Source organism: Anolis carolinensis, unplaced genomic scaffold (genome assembly GCF_035594765.1).
Source record: "Anolis carolinensis isolate JA03-04 unplaced genomic scaffold, rAnoCar3.1.pri scaffold_11, whole genome shotgun sequence".
Lineage (NCBI taxonomy): Eukaryota > Metazoa > Chordata > Lepidosauria > Squamata > Dactyloidae > Anolis > Anolis carolinensis.
In genome coordinates this window covers 22,831,275-22,854,800 of record NW_026943822.1, presented here as the reverse complement: position 1 = coordinate 22,854,800, position 23,526 = coordinate 22,831,275, and the positions used below count along the sequence as shown (strand labels likewise).

Genomic DNA, 23,526 nt, shown 5'->3' with positions numbered 1-23,526 from the left:
AAACTGCATTTGTTCTATGGTGTAGATGGTTCGAAAGTAGCAAGCAATTGCTTGCTTTCCAATTTCTGGTAGAGTTGTGTGCGGAACCCGTTTTTCTTCATTACATTCATTCTTTCATTACTTTAATTCCTTCGGGAGCAAATAACAGGAAGCACAAAAGCAAGTGGGAGCCAATCCAGGCTCCTTGCCTTCTTTTCATGAGCAGCTTTCTTGCCTTGGAGTGTGTGTGTGTGGCGTGCAGCTTGCCTGCAGCCAAGCTCCTACTCTAGAATAGGAAACAGAACTTGCCTCCTTGCCTTGGAGAGTGTGTGTGTGACATGCAGCCTATCTGCAGCCGAGTGCCTTCTCTAGAATAGGAAACAGAACTTGCCTCCTTGCCCTGGAGAGTGTGCATGTGGCATGCAGCCTGCCTGCAGCCAAGCGCCTCCTCTAGAATAGGAGACAGAACTTGTCTCCTTGCCTTGGAGAGTGCCTCCTCTAGTGTAAGAAACAGAACTTGCCTCCTTGCCCTGGAGAGAGTGTGTGTGGCATGCAGCCTGCCTGCAGCCAAGTGCCTCCTCTAGAGTAGGAAACATAACTTGCCTCCTTGACTTGGAGAGTGTGTGTGGCGTGCAGCTTGCCTGCAGCCAAGCACCTCCTCTAGAATAGGAGACAGAACTTGCCTCCTTGCCTTGGAGAGTGTGTGTGTGGCGTGCAGCCTGCCTGCAGCTGAGCGCCTCCTCTAGAACATTGTCTCCTTGTCTTGGAGAGTGTGTGTGTGGCTTGCGACGAGTATCTCTCCTGTAGAGTAGAGAAACAAGTAAGAAGCCTCCTTAAAGAATGCACCAGTGTCTGCAGCTGAGCGCCTCTCCTCTAGAGTAGAAACATCTTAAATGCCTATGACGGGAAGGGGAGCCTGAGAAGCGCCCCCCCCCCCCCAGCGTGGGCCAATAGAAAATGGATTTTTTGGCACCCTAGAGCAAAAACAGATATCTGCCCTCCCAATTTTGGGAGGTTCCCAAAAAACAGATTGGGGCCCCCACGGAAAGCCAGGACACGAAACGGGTCAACGTTTACCCTAAAAACACAACCCTAATTTCTGGAGAGTATCTATGTTTGAAAGAACAGAAATCCAGGGGGGCTGGGGTGAAGAGAAAAAGGTCAGTCGTTGTGTTTTCATGCTGGAGGAAGTTAAAAATACATTCTCATTAGCCCGAGGGCAGCTGGTGCCTTTTTCAAGTGCTGAAAACAGTTGCTAATCAGATGTTGCTGGCAAATTGTACAAGGGCACAGAGCAATAGAGCCAGAGAAATCCCTGCCTTGATGGAAACCCCGGATCAAAATACCCCTGTTATTAGAATGCCCTGCCACTCCCTTGCATGGACGGCGCATAAGGACAGTTTGCAACCAACGTTAGTTTCCAATGCAAGCAGAGGTTGTGAGATATATAGTGGGAAAAGGAAGGGGCCTGAGGTTGTTAGGAATTGTGGGAGTTGAAGTCTCAGGGCTGAAGTTTGCCCATGCCTGGTGTAGATGCACCCCAAAGGAAGACGTCTTAGCTCTGTTGGGTAGAGAGAAGAAACTTTGGTAGATCCTATAGAACTTCTCTGACCCTTTTTTTTTTTGGAAAAGTTAGGTCTACTGAGAAGCCTTTCTACGCAACTATTCAAGAGACCGGAGGCCCGAAGAGTCGGGCATCTGTTCTCAGATGGAGACAAACGCTCCCTTCATTCCCTTCTATGTATACAGGGCTTGCCTCTCTGCTCCTCCTTTCATCGTATTTATACTAGGCGGTAAGAGAGGCAGTGTATATACACAATGTTCCTCTAGCCCAGCTCCTGTTTACATAGTTCCCTATGCGCCTCTTCCTTGGGAGAGTCAAATATCATAAACAACCCCACTTCCCTGTGGTCCGGCAGAAACGGGAGTCTATATAAGAAGTCTTTCCAAGCGTCGCAGAGTGTTCGATTTAAGGCGGACACGAGCATTCACAAAACCTTGCTCTTTTTCCTCCCAGAATGATAGTCAGGACAAGGATCAACATCTATTGTGGCCATCTGCATGGTGGCCGACGCAACATTGTCAAGACAGCCATTTGAGGATGCTCAATGGAGAGCTCTCCTTACAAGGAAAGCCAAAGCATTGTGGATTCCTCACATCCATTGTAGATGTTAAGACTCACCATGAAGAGGACTGAAGCCTCAATGGCCCATTTGTGAAGACACAGGTATCTTTGGAGGATGCTCAATAGAACAGCCTAGATCATTGTCTCTCAAATCATGCTCCTCCAGGTGTTTTGGACTTCAGGTCCCAGAAATCCCACAATGGTTTACCAAGTGTTAGGAATTGTGGGAGTTGAAGATCAAAACATCTGGAGGAGCACAGTGTGAGAAACTCTGGTCTCAATAATCAAATCCAGAAAAGGAGATCTGTACTCAGACAATGTGGACGTTAATACAACACAAGTATGAGATGTCCTCCACTAGAGATGGTCCAATTGCCACCATATCCCTCAATGTCATCTTCTCGTCTAGTGGTTTGGTTGGTGATGCCATGTTTTCATCAGAAGTCTCCGACACTCTGAAGCAAACCAATTGGGTGATGTTGTTTCCCTCAGAGGTCATCTTCTGAGCAAATCTTGCCAAGAAAACCCTTGATAGGGTCACCATAAGTCAGGAATGACTTGAAGGCACACAAAAACAACATTGTGGTTTGGTTGGTGACGCTGTGTTTTCATCAGAAGTCTCTGACACTCTGAAGCAAACCAATTGGATGATGTTGTTTCCCTCAGAGGTCATCTTCTGAGCAAACCTTGTCAAGAAAACCCTTGATAGGGCCATCATAAGTCGGGCATGACTTGAAGGCACACAAAAACAACATTGTGGTTTGGTTGGTGACGCTGTGTTTTCATCAGAAGTCTCCGACACTCTGAAGCATCAGAAGTCTCACCAGAAGTCTGACATTCTGAAGCAAACCAATTGGGTGATGTTGTTTCCCTCAGAGGTCATCTTCTGAGCAAACCTTGCCAAGAAAACCCTTGATAAGGTCACCATAAGTCAGGAATGACTTGAAGGCACACAAAAACAACGTTGGGGAGGATAGAGGTTGTTTGACCCACCATGGTTTCGTGGGTTGAGTATTGAACTTGGTCTCCAGGAGACGAGGGGATTCATAGTCACCAGCACTCTTAGGTGAGCCACCAGCACTTTTAGGCAGACCTTGACAATCTACATCTTCCATGGTTCCATAGCATTGAGCCATCAACTGAAGTAATATCAAACCGATAGAAAGCAGCCAAGTGCTTGGCTCACTTATGAACTCAGAAGTTTGTTTGTTTGTTCCCCCAACACCCAGGAGAAGACTTTGATGGAGGTTGGACTACTCTTCTGGATGGGAAGGCCCATTTCTCCTGTCTTGAGCTTGCTCTCTAGCCCAGATTCTGCACAGTGGGGACATACATCTACATCTGGTTTCGCTTATAGGCATTGCAACCCATCCTGACAATTTCATTCCGTCTTCCTTGTGGGTGAAAGTCTTCCAATTGTGCAATCCCGTTTCCATTCCAGCGCAGAGAAACACTCCCTGCTCATCAAGTGATCCCTGGGCACCTGACTGGGCTTGTCTCGAACACAACAACAGCCTCTCTGTTGTACGTCGCATACAGTTTTGGCAATTTGGAGGGAAAGCTGTGGTTGTGTCTTCCCGTACAAGCTCAGGTAGTGTGTGTTGACCAGATTGCAGCCAAGACAGGACCACTGAGAAAAGAAGGGGAGGTCTTGGCAAGCCTTCCAGATGCCTCCAGGAAACCCACGGCACCAATGAAAATCCACCCACTCCAAAATCTGCAGATGAATGAATGTCTGAGTGTGGCCCAAAGCCATGAAAAAGCTTCCGCCCATTGGAGAAGGAAATAGGAAGAGTGGAAAACCCACAGTAGTCCTTCTCATCCTTTGGTCCTCCAGATGTTCTGGACTTCCATTCCCAGTAGCCCCAGCAAGCCTTGAGCACCATACCACCCTGAACACATCTGGATTCTTTCCACACTTCATTGTGACTGTTCTACGGAGACTTGGGATTTGTAGTTATCCCCAGAACACCCTTATAGCAGTTTGAGACCATCATAACTGCTATGGAATAATGGGAGTTGTAGTTGTACAAGATCTTGAGTCCTGGCCCCTCACCAAACTACAACTTCCAGGTTACCATAGTAGTTAAAGTCATTAATTGTCCAGTGTAAGTGTATTCGTAGAGTTGGAAGAAACCATCCAGTCTGACTCCCTTCTTCCATACAAGAAGACTCCATCCAAGCCTTCTCAACAGATGGCCATCCAGCTCTCCATAGAAGGAGACTTCACAAAAAGAGTTGTGGTTTGAACTGTAATTTCCCAGGTGTTTGGAGTGTGTGATGCCAGAAGATCATGTGAGTTTGATGCAAGAGAGGCTCAGTTTTCTCCAAAGAGTCCTGGTGCCTCACCAAACTACAATTCCCAGGTTCCCATAGTAGTTAAAGTCATTAATTGCACAGTGTAGGTATATTCGTAGAGTTGGAAGAAACTATCCAGTCTGACTCCCTTCTCCCAAATGAGAAGGCTCCATCCAAGCCTTCCCGACAGATGGCCATCCAGAAGGAGACTCCACAAAACTCGGAGTTGTGGTTGTGGCTCCATCCAAGTCTTCCTGACAGATGGCCATCCAGCTCCCCATAGAAGGAGACTTCACAAAACTTAAGAGTTGTGTTTGGAACTGTAATTTCCCAGGTGTTTGGAGTGTGTGATGCCAGAAGATCCATGTGAGTTTGATGCGAGAGAGGCTCAGCTTCTCCAAGGAGTCGTGGAGCCTCACCAAACTACAATTCCCAGGTTCCCATAGTAGTTAAAGTCATTAATTGCACAGTGTAGGTGTATTCATAGAGTTGGAGAAACCATCCTTCTCCCAAACAAGAAGGCTCCATCCAAACCTTCCTGACAGATGGCCATCCAGAAGGAGACTCCACAAAACTCGGAGCTGTGGTTGTGGCTCCATCCAAGCCTTCCCAACAGATGGCCATCCAGCTCTCCATAGAAGGAGACTTCACAAAACTTAAGAGTTGTGTTTGGAACTGTAATTTCCCAGGTGTTTGGAGTGTGTGATGCCAGAAGATCCATCTGAGTTTGATGCGAGAGAGGCTCAGCTTTTCTCTCTCCCCCTCTTGACATCCAGCCAAGAGAAGAGCATCGTTGGCCGGGCTAGTCAAACCCTCCATGGGTGGCCCAACCTGCAAGAGGGAAGGGGAGCCGTGAGAATGAGCAGTTAATATTCTTTCCTGTGCTTGTCTCCATGGCAGGCTGCGAAGAGCACACTTTGTTTCCCCCCCCCCTTTCCTTTCCGACTTCACATCTGGCTCAATGTGGGCGAAGAGACAACTGCGGTGGATCCAGACCGCAGAGGAGTTCGCCTCCCCGGCCGACTGAGTGCAAACCATTCATTTGAAGCCTCCAGACTTCATGCTTTTGGGACTCCACCCTTCCAAGGGACATTGGCACCCGGCCCTCTAAACCATAGGGTTTCATTATCCCAGAGCCAACATTTCAGAACTATTGGATACTTTCTTCGAACATCTCTTATGGATGCGTAGACTTCCATGAACAGTTGCAATCTCCTTTCTCAGGGTGCAGCTACACTATAGAACGAAAGATCGCTAATTGCTATGGCTCAATGCTATGGAATCCTGGGGACTGTAGTTTGGTGAGGATTCAGAGCTCGTAAAGCTACAAATCCCAAGGAGCCGTGGTGTCAAGCTGCATTATTTCCACCCTAAATGGATGGAGGTCAATTCATGGCCTCCAACCAACCCAATTTAATAGGTTAGTCCTCTGCTGTTCCACTTTCTCAGCTGCTTTTAAAGTGTCCCAGTTTCTCTTTCTTTCTTGCACTTTCCCCCTTTGTCCTCAGTTTTCTTCACTTGCTGCAAAGCGTATTCAAAGTGCAAAGTGGAGAGAGGATGGGGCAGATGTTCGCCTTTCCCAATATATTTATGTTGCATCTATTGTAGTATGGACACAACTCGACGCTATTTGAACTGCTTTGGTTCAATGCTATGGAAAGATGGGAATTGTAGTTTGATAAGGTCATTAGCTTTCTCTGTCAAAGAGGACTGATGCTTGCAATCTGCCTTGTAATCATGGAAAGGAAAATAAAACCTTGACACATGATGGGTGTCAATCAATGTCCATGCCTCCTTCTTCCCTCTCTATTTGCATTCTGGTCCTGCTTTTTCTCCATCTTCCTCCTCTTATCCCTCCCTACTATGGATTCCCAGCAAAACCCAGGGTGGAGCTTTGCAAAGCTGCCACTGAATTTGGGCAGAAGCGGTTTTTGGCAAAGAGAGCCCAACCGTCGCTTTTGGGAAACGTCTTGGGAGAGGCCGACCGACCGACCGGGGAGCTATTTTGAGAGCCGGCAGGCTGGCTACATCAGCCCCAAATTGGATGACCGTAAAAGGGATCTTGGGGTGTGCGAAACGGGATGCTTCTATGTATTTATTTATTCTAACTGTGGTGGCATGAATTAACCGTTGCTGGTGGAAAGAAAACAAATCTAGAAATGGGTCTGGCCAAAGTGACTTGGGCATCTTTGGATAGAAGGAGTTCTTCCGTCAGTTGGGATGTTTGCTTTGGTTTTGGAAAGGATCTCCTTTCACAATGCTAGCCCCATCTACACTGACCATTTGATGCAGTTTCAAAGTGGTTCCGTTGTGCAGGAACCAGTTTGAGACCTGGATGGTGATTACGCAAACTGCAGAGCTCTTGTGCAACATTAAGGGCTGTCTATCTCATGCAAACTCATGGGAGTTTGTTGTCTTGCCCAACACATTTTGAAACAAGCTCCAAACTGCATTAAATGGTCAGTGCAGACAGAGCCATGGTGATCCTAAGGCAATATTATGATGACTCTCTCAAGGTCATCCACTGCGTTTCCATAGCTATGTGGGAAATCGAACCCTGGCCTCTAAAGCCCAACACTAAAACCATGGCACCATGCTGGGTTGCCATGACTTTTAGGTGTCATCTTTGAGGAACGAAACTGAAAAAATATCAGCTTTTTAATCTTTGTGATACCATTCTACAATGTCAGAAGACAACGTCAAAGTACATTAGCAGTGGAGTGGTTTTGCTTGATCGTGTCCACAGGAAATCTCAGCTGAGCTGACACTGATAGCCAGAACAAATGAAACTGAACATCGCACCGATATATATGATAACGACTGATATATGTTTCCATTTCCTGATTGTATAGATAGTGTCCCCTTGCTCGATCTTTTGTGGCATGTGGCATGCATCTTCAAACAATGCACATATGACTGTCTATCAATACAATCATTTGTTGTTTTGCTTTTGTTGCCACTGTCCACGGAAAACCACAATCACAAGCTTTTTGGGCGTTAGAGTCATGAGTCCCTCCAAAGCTCAGAAGGTCTTCTGCTTATCCTGAACTTTAAAGGATCTACCCAAGCTGTAGCATCGAATGGCACACCAAGAATTTTTTTTAAGCATTCAGTGCTGGCATATCTCAACACCTTGGATTGCTACTTTACATTTCAGACTCAAACCCGGAGCGGACGGACCACCCTACAAGTGTAGATACTATCACTGGTTGCAAGGAGCACAATGTTTCTGCTGCCAGGGAGCCTTTTGGTCAATGCTGCACGTACAATCCCTGTCTGCTTTCCTAATATTCTGCCAGAACCATGGCAATATGGAAATAAACACGGCTGGTTCCAGACTTGCATCAGCAGCAATTTCTTGGCAACGGCAGAGCGGAACCTGGGAAGCTGTTTAGGTTCCAAAAAAGGAGTCTGTGGCCAGAGAAGGAGAAACTTTGAAGGAACGCAGAGGAGAATCTAAGCAATCCGTTCCATGACGGACAATTCATAGTATCAGCAGCAGCATGAGTCAAGGCAAATGGAATTGATATCATTTAAATTTATAATTGATAGTCAATATCAATTTAGATTTAGTACAATGAGTAATAGCAGAAAATTACAAAGCGTGTTGATTCAAAGCTTGGAAAAAATATATTTTTGTGGATGACAACTTCCATCTCTCTGGCTAGGGCATTCCAGGAGATGTAATTTCCCAAAAGGAATTTTTCCAAGTTATGTTCTTTCTCAGCTCATTCTTCATTCCTCAAAAGGTTCTGGAAGTTCTCAAGGAGATTCCAAAAAGGAATGTCATTGTCTACACGTTCTGCAATTGCCCGTTCTTTCCTCTGCAGAGAAGAAGAATGACATAGGGTTACCATCTTCCAGATCAGGTTGTTTGTACATCTTGTTTCAACTGGGGAGATGCTGGAAGCAGTCGTTTGTCCCAACAAAGGAACTTGTCCAAGCTCATTCTGATGTACTTTTTGTTTCTAGGGATCCCATTGACCCACTGAAGTGGCCCCCAGCTCTGGTCACCTCCAGGACTTTCCAATGGAAATACATAGAAGGAAAAATTGTGCTCCGTCGGGAGAGCGTCTTCCTGTTTTGGCAAAGTCTCCAGTCAGACAGCTGCCTGGCAGTAGGCAGTATGCCTCAATCAGTGCCAAATATAAAGGTGAGATGGATACTATTGGGGGGAACCAAAGAAGACTCAAAGCAAAGGAGAACCCCAGTGTCTCTCCAACTGTTGGTCCTTTCAATAGAATTTGTTATAATCCATGGCTTCCTTTCCTCATGGTAATTTTAGGAATGTGTCCAAGATATACATATCAAAGGAGTGAAGATAAAAGGGAAAGAATTTAAAGTTAATTTATATGCAGATGACATGCTGGTCACTACCAAAGATCCTATAAAGGGTATACCAAATCATTGGCTCCCATGTCTTCCCTCTCATTTCTATGGATGTTAGAAGTACTAAATATTAAGATTAGGGCACAGCAATGGGAGCCCCCGGTGGCACAGTGGGTGCCTTGTGACTTGAAGGCTGGGTTGCTGACCTGAAGGCTGCCAGGTTCAAATCCAACCCGGGGAGAGTGAAGATGAGCTCCCTCTATCAGCTCCAGCTCCATGCGGGGACATGAGAGAAGCCTCCCACAAGGATGGTAAAAGCATCAAAACATCCAGGCATCCCCTGGGCAACGTCTTTGCAGATGGCCAATTCTCTCTCACCAGAAGTGACTTGCAGTCGCTCCTGAAACACACACAAAAAGCACAGCAGTCAAATTCCTCTTCAAACATGTTTTGGGGGTGTTCCTTAAACCTGATCAGAAGGGAAAGAAAGGGGGCACCAGACACCAACCCTGTTCGGCCACTTAATTTGGAGCCATCTTGTATTGGGGTGTGTGTGTAACTATAACCCCAATTGGGTAAAAGATGGGATGTAGATTATTGTCGCCTCCATCTTTTCTCCTCCACCATATCTTGAATTCATTCTCTCGTCGTGATTCTGATTTTCTTCCAGGGCCAGGACCTGGGAAATATGGAAGACACCCTTGCACTGGGATTAAGGACCACGACTTTACCAAATATACTGAACCAGCTTACACTATGCGTGTGAAATCCTATGAAAAAAGTAAGGAGAGAAAATGTCCCAAGGAAAATGGTTCTGGGGTCCTGGAGACATCTGAAGGGCGTCTGTGGGTGCATCTAATCTCTTTAACTGCCATGGCACAATGCTATGTAGTTTGGTAAAAGACCAGCACTCTTCATCAAGAAAGGCCCAAGATCTTGCATAACGACAGCTGCCATGATTCCATACCACTCAGCGATCCTTGTTTTATTCAATGTGTGCGTAGTTGTGAGTACAGCGGGTTGTTATGTTCCCTTATGTTCCCTTCCAGCTCAATAATTTGACGACTTCTTATTTCCTTTTTGAAAGTGATTGCATTTGTGGAGAGCCCCGGGCCTTGTTATTTTGTGGATCCCAGCCTTTCGCACCTAGGAATATGGAAGCCAGCATCATTCCGCATGCAGCAGGGGAGAAAGGTCACAAGTAAGTTGGAGGCTGCCTGTGTTATTGCTGTCGATCAATGGTACTGAGCAAAGGTGAACAAAATCCACACGACTTTGGGGTGCATGTCAGCCTTTCTCAATTCAGTCCCAGAAAGAAAAGTTTTGTTGGTTAAATCTGGAATTGTTTCTCCATGAGAAGGTAACCAACCAAAGTCAAGGTCTCCCCTCTTATTTATATGGATGCTTGAAGTATTAAATATTAAGATTAGGGAAGACAGACATATCAAAGGAGTGAAGATAAAAGGACAAGAATTTAAAGTTAAGGTATATACTGATGACATGCTGGTCGCTAACAAAGATCCTATAAAGAGTATACCAAACCATTGGCTCCCATGTCCTCCCTCTTATTTATGTGAATGTTAGAAGTATTAAATATTATGATTAGGGCACAACAGTCAAATTCCTCTTCAAACATGTTATGGGGGTGTTCCTTAAACCTGATCAGAAGGGAAAGAAAGGGGGCACCAGATGCCAAGCCTGTTTTGGTCACTTAATTTGGAGCCATCTCATTTTCCCGAAGCCAAGGGAACTTGCAGTGTTGACGGTGCTGGAATGAATAGACAGCAAAGCCACCGAAATAACATCAGGGAAATACAAAGGAGTTATGTAGCGTTAGAGCCGTAATCTAGTAAGTGCCCAGGAGACAACGCATGGAATTAGTGCTAAGAGAGAGTGAATTACAAGTGAAGATGTCTCTTGGGGGGTTTGTCAGCAGTACGTTCCAGTTTTACAGGCAAATCTTCTGGTTGTAAAATTGGTCGGAATAGGGATTGGAGAGGATCGCCACTTACAACATACTAAAAGAGCCAGGATATTTACAAATGGCAAAGAGAAGACCTACGATTGTAAACAAGATGTGGGGCTAAATTACTTAGTGGTCGCTTGTTCTCCCCTACCCTCATCAATAATTTGGGGAAAATGTGGTTTTTTGGGACTATGAGTCCCAGCATCCTCAAGCATCAGGGCGACTGGTTATTTTAGCTGGAAGAATCCATTAGATGTTCTTCTGGACCATCTGGACTATGTTTGTGACCATCGAATTGCACTGGAGGCCTAGAGAGAAGATTCCTTTAGGGTTGTTGTATGTTTTCCAGGCTGTCTGGCCATGTTCTAGAAGTATTCTCTCCTGACGTTTCTCCCGCATCTATGGTAGGCATCCTCAGAGGTTGTGAGGTATGGAGAAACTAACTAAACTAACCCTGTGATCCCGGCCATGAAAGCCTTCGACAACACAAGATTCCTTTAGTTATTTTCTAAGTCCTCCAGTGCGATTCAATGTTATGGAAGCCCAAGACATTTTTCATTTCAGGAATGAAAAATTGGCTTCTGGATTATACAAAAATCCTCTTAGGTGACGACTCCTGGAGCAGATCCCTTTCATAATATGTTGACCTAAAGGCCAAAACTGAATGGAAATTCAGACATGAAAGCCACCAACGTTGATGATTGAAAGCTTGATATGAAGAGTGGTTGGCAGGTATTTTGCCGCCAAGCTTAAAGCTTGGCTTTCTTTAGAAAAGTAATTCTCTGCTTGGTTTGACCTAGAAGGAGAAGGCCAAAACACTGCTGGAGAGGCTAAATTGTTCCATGGGAAAGAGCATGGCTCCGTAGTGGAAGAAGCAGTGAGGCATGGAGACCTCACATATACTGTAGTATGAACTGTAGAGAGTCAAATGAGTGCAAGATATATATTCCTATATTTTGTGGAGCTGTAAAGAATTCAGATTCCCTCCCATCTATTTTTGGCTTGCAGAAATTATCCCGACTCCTGCCCCAAATGAATATTACGTTGAGAAGATACACCCGATTGAAGAACCCAATGCCCCAGCATATACCATAGGTGTGCGGACATGCTATTGTGAGAGCAGCCCGACCCCAGGACCCAACAAATACACCCTTCCAGGGACACTGGGTCCTGGGTTAGTTGTCAAGCCATCCGCTCCTTGCCTTACAATGGCTTCCAGCGCATCAGTGTGGAGCTACGCCAAGGATCTGGTCAAAGGTCCCGGTCCGGCCATGCATGCCAGACCAGAGCCGAATGTCTACCTCCACCGCCAGCCGGCCTACAGCATATCGCAAAAGCTCAATCCCCCCAGCAAAGACTACATGCCTGGACCCCTTGACTACAATGCCGAGCTGGTCATGGCCCACAAGCCACGAGCACCACGGTTCAGCTTAGGGATTCGCCACTCCGAATACACTCACACTACTCCCCCAGTTTGCATAGTCAAGGAATGAAAGCGGTCCAGTCAAATGGGTGGAGATAGGTCCTATCCAAAGAGACACCTCCATTAAGGCCATATCTGGCCACAGGTTCAACAACCATGGCACAAAGGACTCATTTTTGGTCAGCAACTTATTCATGGTCTATAGAAACTTCTACTGAGCTTTGGCTTAAGCTTAAGCCATAAGATGTTTTTGAGAGACCTTCTCTCCAACGTGATAGATCTAGTCATGGTCCGGGCCACCTCCATTCTTCCTTCTTCCTTATCTTTCAACTATATGAGTGTTTAGCGTTAAGGCACATACCTAGCATAGTATAAATCTCCCTTTCCCCACTTGAATTTACTATCCTGAAGGTAAGAAGGACAACTTACATCATTCATAACTATTTAGACATAATAAAGTATTAATGTTTTCACCAAACCACCAAGTTCCCCTTGCATTGTGTTTTTCTTTAGCCTTCATTGGGAATTAAATGTTTCTTCACATCCTTCAGATGGGAAAGATGGTCTTGATGGACATCAGCCATGGGTTGTGTTGTGAGAATTTTTCCTCCCCGCGTACTTTTTAGATTGAGATGCACCTTATATTTTGGGTTTACTGTTTGGGATGTAGCTCCTCAACCATGCATTTGTTGGAGCTGCTGGAAGGAAGTAGACATTCGGCTAGGCCAACAGAAGCTTCTCTTGGTATCTGTGTATGCGTAAATGGGGTTACATAAATGGGATTGAGACCCTTCAGAGACTCCATGAGGAGTCTTGAACTTCAGAGACTCCAGGAGGTCTCTCCTATGAAAAATAATAACTTGAGTTGCCAGAGGTGGTCCACCGGCGAGGCCATTTAGGCGGTCACCTGTGGCACAATCATTCCAGGGGCGCAGTGAGGCCCCGGGAAGATGGCGCCAACCCCAGCTCCTTCTTCGGGCCTTCTTCAGACCTTCTTCGGGCCTCCCGGCCTACTGGAAGGCCTGACGCAAGCTCTGGAAGCTTGCGTCGAGCCTTCCAGAGCCCACATCGGGCACTCCGGAGCCTGCGCTGGGCCTTCTGGAGCCCACATCGGGCACTCCGGAGCCTGCGCTGGGCCTTCCGGAGCCCACATCGGGCATTCCGGAGCCTGCGCTGGGCCTTCCGGAGCCCACATCGGGCATTCCGGAGCCTGCGCTGGGCCTTCCGGAGCCCACATTGGGTACTCCGGAACCCGCGTCAAGAACTCTGGAGCCCTCTGCCGTCTGTTGGAAGCAAGGCAAGTGGGGTTTATTTGTCTGTGGAGTAATGTCCAGGGTGGGAGAAAGAGCTCTTGTCCGTTGGGAGGCAGGTGTGGATGTTGTAATTAATCACCTTGATTAGCATTTAATGGTGCTGTGGCTTCAAGGCCTGGCTTCCTCTTGCCTGGGATAATCTTTTTTTGGGAGGTATTAGCTGTCCAGGAAGCTGATTGCTTCCTGTCTGGATTTCCCTTGAGTGTTGTTCTTTATTTAGGCTTTTCCTTAATCCCTCCTTATTATCAACATTTTCGCTTATCCAACGCTTTTATTTTTCAGTTATTGGTTGGGGGGGGGGGCAAAATTTCTGTTCGCCTACACATTAAAATTACCTTGGACCTGCTCTGTGAGTGGCCAATATGTTTTGAGCTTCTCCAGCAGGATTGCAAGACTTCCCCGGAAGGTGGCAGCATTGTCCCATGTTTCCTGCAAATCTTTCTCTTTTCCTTTCGGTGGTTGCCGCCCAACACAAAAGAGAATGTGAAAGATGCTGGCCCAGTTTTCGGGGGAATAGATTGCAGAAGGAAAGAGATGGAGGTCCACATTCAGTCCAAAGCAGAACTATCCACATGTTGCTGCTCTGCAGGCAAACGTGCCTCGTGCATGGATGTGCATAGCACATTTTGCATTAATGCCAAATACATACTTATAACGCAATGTCAGATATGAACACACACACAGGTAGGAAGGGTCTACAGTGTGGCACACTGCAGTGACAACCGAGTACAGAAGAGGGCTATGTAGCTCATGCAATGTATCATATCTATGCATGCATATTCACTTGGCATTTTCTATGCACAGCATTCATATCCTGTCTCATGGGTAGCCTGGATGTCATACTATTGGTGCCACATACATGCAGATATATAACACTAGCTGTGCCCGGCCACGCGTTGCTGTGGCGTTGTCTGGTGGTGTTGGTGAGAAATTGTTGAGGTAGTGGTGGTATTGAATGTCTGTTGTATGGTAGTCTTTATGTTTAGTATGCACACTGAAATGGATTATATGGCAGTGTGGAGTCAAGATAATCCAGTTGAAAGCAGATAATATAAGATTCTAAATGGGTTATATAGCTGTGTGGAGGGGCCTTGAGTCTACACTGCCATATAATCCAGTTAAAATCTGATAATCTGTGGAAGAGGCCTAAGTGAGGCCTAACTGTGCCTGTCCCCTGGGCTGAGTAGGTTGCTAGGAGACCAAGTGGGCGGAAATTAGCCTTCTAACTGGCAGCAATTGGATAAAAACTATTATTTCTCTCCCTGTAATTAGGACTTTTATTTTTCTTTTCTTTTTGTTGTATCAACCTAGAGCCGTGAATGATGGGTTGTGTCGTCAAATTTATAGGTTGGGGGGCCTGTAGTTTTGTTGTTTTGTCCGCTGCCCTGATGCCATCACTCTTTTATATATATAGATTTAAGATCATTGGGAAATAAACATATTCCGTTCATTTTTGTGTCAACACAGTCCCATGGATATCTCAAATAGGTCTTGATGTTATTGTTCCAAATTGTTATTGTTCCATTGAATCAGTTGGGTTTACCGTTGTGTGTGCAGAGCATCCGTCAAAGTTGCTTGAAGCTGATTTAACCTAGGATAACCCACAATTCTCACCAGAAACAGAGGAACATTGTCAATTCTGGGTTTTCATGCGCATGTAGACTCATCCCAAGAGTGGATTTTCCATCTCTTGAGTGAGACATAATCCTTGCACGTGCTTTGAAGCTTTGGACACATCATCAGGAATGAACAAAATCACCCCGAGGTGACTTGGACCAATTATTTCAATTAATGTCATGGTGGAAGTCTAGATGTTCCAGTAGGGCAAGGACCATGAAAGGTTATCACAGTGCATCAAGCTTGAGTGGCTGAGAATGAAGGTTTAGGTCGCCCACAGAACACCTCACCCATCACCCCCAACTCCCATTTGTGGGTGGGATCGGATAACCTCAAGAAGTTTCTCCACCTGATATTTCTGGTTATTGAAAAGGTCAATAAAAGACCACAAAGCATTTGCTCCAGTTTTCCAGGGATGTCAGTCCAAATGTATGCTGGGCAGGAGATATCTGTCAAAACACACAGGATGGGATCGATAGTGCAGTTCCGTGCTTCTGTTCTACACAAAGGAGCACACTGAGAACATACAATTGAAGCAGGCATTTGACCGTTCTTAGGAGGAACAGATCATCATCGGTTTGAAGGTCTTCCCATGACTGTATTTTTCAAGAGACCATGTTTGTCGTACCTCAGGCTAGTTTCACCTTGCTTTATACACCAGGCTGCACACAGGTTGAAGTCTTTTGTAGTTTATTAGGAAATAGGAAATAAACAGTTCTTAAAAAACAAAAGTAAAGTTCCAAAATAAGGCTTTAAAGAATAATCCAAGAAATCATAAGGCATAAAATAAGGTCCCATTAATGCATGACAAAGTCCTATGAACACACAAAGGCTGCAAGATAATCCAGGAAAGCGAGTGCTTGCTTCTTGACTTGAGCTAGAAGTTATTTTGACAAAGGTTTGTCTCTCAACACACTGTTTTGATACCCCTTGCATAGCATGAACACATTTCTTTGGCCTCTGACCTCCTTCTTGTTTGCTATTCTAACACTCCTGCAAACCCTGAATTCCAAACGGCCAGCTCGATCTAGAGATTCCGTTTCATCAAGGCCAGACAGCTCATTAGCGTCTGTCTGCATGCTATCAGACTGAGAACTGCCCTCCCTTCCTGAGTCAATTTGCAACTGGCTAGCTTCAGTATCATCAACACCATTCCCTGCTGTGGGAAATCCTCCCTGTTCCTCAACTTCTACAGCAGGGACACTCTGAACCCGAATCCCATAGATCCCATCAGAGTCATCTTGAACCTGAATTCCATAATCCCCATCAGAGTCACTTTGAGGTTCCAGCTGAGTCACAACAATATTGAGCATTATAATGTGCATTGGTAGTACTGTTTTTAAGGAGAGATGAATGCTTTTTCAGTCTAGTAGCTGGAGATCCCATATCCATGGATATCTGCACCTGCATCTACGATGTCAAGTCATTGCAATCCACCTAGTGATGTATCTTTGGATATGGGGGTCTTACAGTATATAGAAAACTCTCAGATAAGACTGGTTTATGTCTGAATTGCCATTTGGAAACCAACTTTTGCAGCTTTAGCTGAACGCAAGGGAAAACTTCTAAACCAATATTGCCAAGAAAACCCAATCATCATAGGTTGGACATGACTTGACGTAGCATGGGATCTCCAGACAGAACACGGGAATCTCCAAGATGTGTATTGAGCATTAATGAAAAATATGTCTTATGTATCCATGCATGAATGCTGCTGCTTCCACCACCTTGAACTCAATGTGGACTTTCCAACATCTCCAACTACTTCTGTAGGACCTAAATATGCAAACATCTACTAAATCCTAGCCATTAAAGCTCCCGTTCTTGAATTGAGCATTGTCACATTGCTGGCCTCCATTACGCGCCCTGTTGTTTCCTTCATGCAGCAATGCTCAAACATGTATTCATTTGGATGGCTCCCTCGAGGGCCGGGATTTTAACGTGGAGAAATAAATACATAATGCGCCTGATTTATGGTGTCACTCCCATTCGATTTTACTTTGTTGCCTTTCCATAGATTTCTCTACACCTGAATGGTTTTAAAGGCCTTTCCAAGCAAGGCTCCAAGCCACACGACTCACTCCATTTTGACGGCAGCTTGACGCATACATGTTAATTCTCCTCTCCGTCTCAGTCTATCATAGAAACATACCGTCAAACCCCCTCAATGCATTTGAATATTAGGGCTGCGTTGTTAAGTTGATTGGCCACATAAATTATTCATGGTCTTTGAACGCATGAAAATGGTGCCCTGAATTCACCGGAATTTCTCCCTATCTCCTCCCCACTCCATTGTTGCTATGACATGTTTCATACGTGGACGACATTTTGGATCCTTTCCAATTATAAGAAGAATTCATGCATGCAATGGACTTGAAACTGAACTGAATTAAAATAAACCTGACTTAAAATCCAACTGATTGAAAACTCAATCAAATGAAACTACCCCTGAATTGAAACTCAACAGATAGTAAACACAACTGGCCGAAAATCCAACAGATTTAAAATGCAATCAATGATCCACTTCCACAGGGGTTATGGGTCCAGGACTCCTGGGAGTTGTAGTTTGGCGAGACATCAGCCCTCTTTGGAAGAGAAGGCCAAATACCTTGTCAAACTACAACTCCTAGGACTCCACAACATTGAGTCAAGGCAGTTGTTTCACTAGAGCCCTGAAACATCTTTCCACCACAAATCACACTCTGTCCAGAAGAGTATATAAAAAAATAAGCAAATGCAAAAGAGAGAATATATTCAAAATGTTATTTTCAAGATAGCTGAGAGTCCAAAATCTTTTCAAATACAGTCTCTAGTCAATCCAAAAAATATCAATGGACAAGGTAGCATGAATCCAAGGCAGGCAACCCATGCCACACATGGACTAGAAGCAAGAACAAACTTAGAAACTTGAATACATGAATTCCAAGAAGAAAAGACCCAAAAACCGAGAGCTGTTCACCTGAATACAATCTCACAAATGATTGTATCAGCAGGAACCACTTTAAAAGGCCTCGATCCTTCCCATAACATCATTTCTCATGCACTTGCTTTTCCTCTCCTTATCTCTAAGCCTCTGGGAAAAGTGAGTCTGTCTTTGTTGCATGCTCTGTCTCAGCAGTTCCAAATGCCTTCACCTAAACAAACTTTCATCTTCCACATTTCTCTCAGCCTGCACTTTTGTCAGGTTCTCATGAGAACTGATATCACTTTCTCCAATTTCGTGGGAACTGCCAGGAGATTCCAAAACAACTCTTGCTAGGCTACTTCTATCCTCCTTTGGGCTCTTTGAATCTATCCCAGCATCCCCTTCCTTATCCTCAGAGTATTCAGAATTTGACAAGGCTACCAGAACAGTTAAAATGGCATCAAACTGCATTAATTCGACAGTGTGGATACCCTTTGCATTTTTCTTTCAACATTCAACATTCACAATTTTTTGTACCCAAATTTATCCTTAGAGTCATAAAAGCCTCTCTCTTATTGCCATTTGTTGTGTAGTAGTCACTAAAAAGATTTGAGGATAATGCTTACAACACAACAACTAATGGCAAAATCCAAATAATAAACATTGGCTATTCACCCAGGATAATAAACCCAAATAAGCCAACTCTTTTAGCACCTGGATTTTCTAATAAGCTTATAATGAAAGCATAAAAAATCTATTGTTTTGCCATGAAAGCATATAAAAACACTTATTCTTTTTCCAAACCTAAGTGCTTTGGCAAACATTAAGCAACTTAGAAGTAAATAAAAAGAGAAATGTTTACTCCGAAAGGGTCAGAAAACAAATGTGGTGCTCAGCTTAATTCACTTAATTATTCTGTATCTTCTGCAAGGTATCCACTCTATTCCATGGAAAAGAAAGCAACTTATAAGGCAATAGCAAATAAAATGCAACTAGGCCTTAAATCATGTTTAAAATGCTATTAGGCTTTTGTGTTTGTTCTCTGTATTATTTCCTAGCTGGCAAGGCAGCAAAAGAGATAAATTTCAGTTTCATAATTTTAATTAAGGCAGCACAAAGCAAGGGTCTTATCTACAAGCGGTCTTCATTTGTCCAATTGCCAAAAAAGTGATCAGTTTTTTTTCCTGTGATCTTCTTCTTTTCTGTGATGTTTCATCCTCAATGGCGGATTGGTCACAGTTGCAAAATCCCATCGTGGATATGTGGACCAAAGTCTTTCAGAGCCTAAGCCTTCAGAAAAGGTTGGGTTTTAGTTCTCAGACAGCTTTTCCTTGCTCTTGGCCCTTCCAAACAGTCAAATAAGGGATGGCTACAATGCAAACAAAAAACTGGACTCAAAGATCTTTGACTCCAGTCTAGAGAACATTTATGAGAACTAGAGGTTTAAGGACTTGGCCTGGAGAAGACCCATGAAAACTAAAGACCTCAGGGCCAGGTCTAGAGATGATTCCTGAGGATTAGAGGTCACAGGACCTGTCCTGGAGATGGTTGATGAAAACTGGTGGTCTCAGGACTTGTCTTGGAGATGGTTGATGAAAACTGGTGGCCTCAGGACTTGTTCTGGAGATGGTTGATGAAAACTGGTGGCATCAGGACTTGTCCTGGAGATGGTTGATGAAAACTGGTGGCCTCAGAACTTGTTCTGGAGATGGTTGATGAAAACTGGCAGCCTCAGGACTTGTCCTGGAGATGGTTGATGAAAACTGGCGGCCTCAGGACTTGTCCTGGAGATGGTTGATGAAAACTGGTGGCATCAGGACTTGTCCCGGAAATGGTTGATGAAAACTGGTGGCCTCAGAACTTGTTCTGGAGATGGTTGATGAAAACTGGTGGCATCAGGACTTGTCCTGGAGATGGTTGATGAAAACTGGCGGCCTCAGGACTTGTCCTGGAGATGGTTGATGAAAACTGGTGGCATCAGGACTTGTCCTGGAGATGGTTGATGAAAACTGGTGGCATCAGGACTTGTCCTGGAGATGGTTGATGAAAACTGGTGGCCTCAGAACTTGTCCTGGAGATGGTTGATGAAAACTGGTGGCATCAGGACTTGTCCTGGAGATGGTTCATGAAAACTGGTGGCATCAGGACTTGTCCTGGAGATGGTTGATGAATACTAGAGGCCTCAGGACTTGTCCTGGAGATGGTTCATGAAAACTGGAGGCTTCAGGACATGTCCTAGATATCATGAAAACTAGAGGCCTCAGGACTTGTTCTAGAGATGGTTCATGAAAACTAGAAGCCCCAGGACTTGTCCTGGAGATGGTTGATGAAAACTGGAGGCCCTCAGGACTTGTCCTAGAGGTCTCGGGACTTGCAGTGGAACACTGGAGGTCTTAGGACTTGTACTAGAGATAGTTCATGAAAACTGGAGGTCTTGTGATCTAGCCTGGAGACAACCCATGAAAACTAAAGATCTCAGGGTCAGATTTGGAGTTAGCTATGAAATGCCTGGAGGTGATCCATGTCAACTAGAGACCTCTGGCTCTGGCAGGAGATAACAGAATATATTCTCCCATTTTCATGGGCTAAGATCCAGACAAAGGGAAAGGATTGTATGTCAGTTCAACAACTTGGTACAGTTTGCAAGGATTCATTGAGTTCCCATTGCATAGGGAAGGTGGACTATAGCCTTCTTCTAATTGAGATTCCATTTCGATTTAGATGTGTGGGAGGACGACGTTGCATCCCCATCTGCTTTGATTTCCAACTTCAGATATTTCCTATGACTTGTTTCTCTTTTCTTTTCCTCCACCTCACTTCCATTGCGGTTTCCAACCTGGCGGATAATTGGCCAGGCTTTTCCTTGCAGGAGGAGGGCCGCTTGTCACTGTGTTTCAGATAATAGATCTTAGACCATCGGGTTATCCCCTCTTCTGCCTTGTCCTGCCTAAAATAGCTAAAACGATCTGAAAAATAAGGATTATCTCCTCGGTTCGTCTAAGATTTTCCCTTCCAGAATAGCTGCAGGCCATATGTGCTGCTGGGAGAGTCTATTTTCAAACCAAAAAGAGGCTGGGGATTCAGAAGAAAACGAGAGCGAAGATATTTGGAACCTGAAAAGCTTCAGAAGACTGTGGCCAAAACCACGACTGTGCCTTATGCATGTTTAATATTTTCCCAATGCGGTAAATATAAGTTCACGATTACACTTGGATTCCATCTCCAAAATATCACTGTATGCATATATATAAGTATTCCAATATCTCAAAAAACCCAAAACATTCTTGATCCCAAGCATTTTGGATACGGAATACTGAACCCTTATGGACAATTTGCCCTTTCTTTGAGCAACTTTTCCGTTTTCTAATTCTCTAAGCTTGCCTTGGGCTTCACATATCCAGAATTGATCCCCAAATAACCACAGTATTCCAGATTAAATCATACCAGTCCAATTTCTGGAAGGACGGGTTTGTCCAATGTTTTCTTTTATTTTGAGACATTGTTCCTTTTTCCATGCATTTTTTAAACTTCGGCTCATGCATTAGACATTGACTAAGACTGTGCCTGAGCATGCCACATTTAATCTTAAAGCAATTTAATAATCTTTACATTGAAAGCTTTTGCTCTTAAAAGTAGATGGGCCGGAGGGTGTAATGAAGTTTCCTAGATATATTCTGCATTTGCTCCGCTATCTTTCATTTCGATCTCCTTGGTTATCATTGCGGGATGGGAAGAATATTTGAAAATATAGTGCCGGTCAGCTTTGGTATGGTATTATTTCTAGCACCCACTTTTTGCTTGGTATTCAAGCAGTGCTTCTTGTAAGTCCAGAGTGACTCCCAGGTATTTTGGTGTGCCACCATGCTCCAGTGGGATTCCTTCCCAGGCAAGGTAATTTTCAAGTGTAGGCGAACAGAATTTTGGCGCCCCACCCCAAACCAATTACTGAAAAATAAAAGCGTTGGACAAGCGAATTTGTCGGATAATAAGGAGGGATTAAGGAAAAGCCTAAATAAAGAACAACACTATGAAAATGGGGGAAATCCATACAGGAAATAATCAGGGCCAGCTAACACCTCCCAACCAAGGATGCCCCCAGGGAGGAAGCGGCCAGGCTTTGAATCTGCAAGGCCATTAAATGCTAATCAAGCTGGCCAATTGCAAAATTCCCACTAGACTCAGACAGACAAGAGCTCTTTCTCCCACCCTGGACTTTCCACAGATATATAAACCCCACTTACCTAGCTTCCAACAGAACTCAGAACCTCTGAGGATTCCTGCCATCGATGTGAGTGAAATGTCAGGAGAGAATGCTTCTGGAACATAGCCAGGCAGCCTGGAGACCTGGCCTCAAGGAAGGGGCGAGAAGAAAGACATTCACTGCTTTGGGGAGCCAAGAAGCAGCATGTCTCTGCTCTGCAAAGCAGGGAACGTCTTCCTTACGGAGGTGGAGGCAGGAGTTGCCTCAACAGCGCCCCCTACAGGATGGCGCCACAGGCAACTGTCTAGTTTGCCTCGCGGTTGAACCGCCCCTGTTCCCATGTCATCCTTGTCTGTTCTTAAGGTGAAAAGCACACATCTGTGTTTTAGATGGATTGAGAATCAGCTGGTTTTCTCTGTAATAGGCAGTAAGAGCACCTATAGCTCCGGAGAGCTTCTGTTCAACCATGTCAAAGCTCCCTGCTTGAGCGGTGATGACACGATTGTCAGCATAGATGCCTGTATGTGTTGCCATCCTTCTGAAATCCCAATAAAGCAACAGACATGTTTTGGAACCCCCAATGTTTGCATCTAGAACATTTTGTGCTTTTTTCCCGTTTCAACATCACCTGCACATTTTCTCCTCTTCAGAGGGACCCATCTGTCTCCACGCAGATTAGGAAGTTGTCACTTTGTTGGCAGGATCATTTATCATGGCGGAAAGAGAAATTAGCAAAAAACCCGAACAGGGAGATTGGGGAGACAGGCTCATCCCAATGTTTTCTTGGAAGTACGAGGGTTATCCAGAAAGTAGATTACGTTTTGGAATTAAAAATTGACAAAGTATAGGAGAAAACATTTACCATATGCAGTTGAAAGCCAGACCCAAATATCACTTCTCAGCATAGTCGCCATTCAAATCTAGGCACTTATCATAGCGATGAATGAGCTTGGCAACTCCTTCCTCACAAAACTCTGCCGCTTGCGTCCTCAACGCAGTGTTTTGGCGATGATGCGCAGCTGCGGGTAGGGGTGACCGGCTAGTTGAGGACGCAAGCGGCAGAGTTTTGTGGGGAAGAAGTTTCCAAGCTCATTCATAGCTATGATAAGTGCCTAGATTTGAATGCCGACTATGTTGAGAAGTGATATTTGGGTCTGGCTTTCAACTGCATATGGTAAATGTTTCCTCCTATACTTTTTGAGGATGCAAGCGGCTGAGTTTTGTGGGGAAGGAGTTGCCAAGCTCATTCATCGCTATGATAAGTGCCTAGATTTGAATGGCGACTATGTTGAGAAGTGGTATTTTGGTGTGGCTTTCAACTACATATGGTAAATGTTTTCTCCTATACTTTGTTCATTTTTAATTCTGAA

The 23,526-nt window shown here is 44.7% G+C and overlaps 1 protein-coding gene across 2 annotated transcripts; it reads left to right on the top strand.

Moving 5' to 3' along the window:
- Positions 1–7,822: 7,822 nt before the first annotated feature.
- cimap1c (ciliary microtubule associated protein 1C) lies at positions 7,823–12,612 on the top strand. 2 transcript variants are annotated; one of them, XM_062963448.1, is made up of 5 exons: positions 7,823–8,271; positions 8,375–8,555; positions 9,402–9,512; positions 9,819–9,932; positions 11,706–12,612. In XM_062963448.1, exons 2-5 carry the CDS (start codon positions 8,432–8,434, stop codon positions 12,188–12,190), a joined length of 834 nt encoding a protein of 277 aa, XP_062819518.1. In that variant the 5' UTR covers positions 7,823–8,271; positions 8,375–8,431; the 3' UTR covers positions 12,191–12,612. The 2 variants fall into 2 exon arrangements, with proteins under 2 accessions (XP_062819518.1, XP_008117394.1); XM_008119187.3 differs by lacking the exon at positions 7,823–8,271 and having other exon boundaries at positions 8,348–8,555.
- Positions 12,613–23,526: the final 10,914 nt, after the last annotated feature.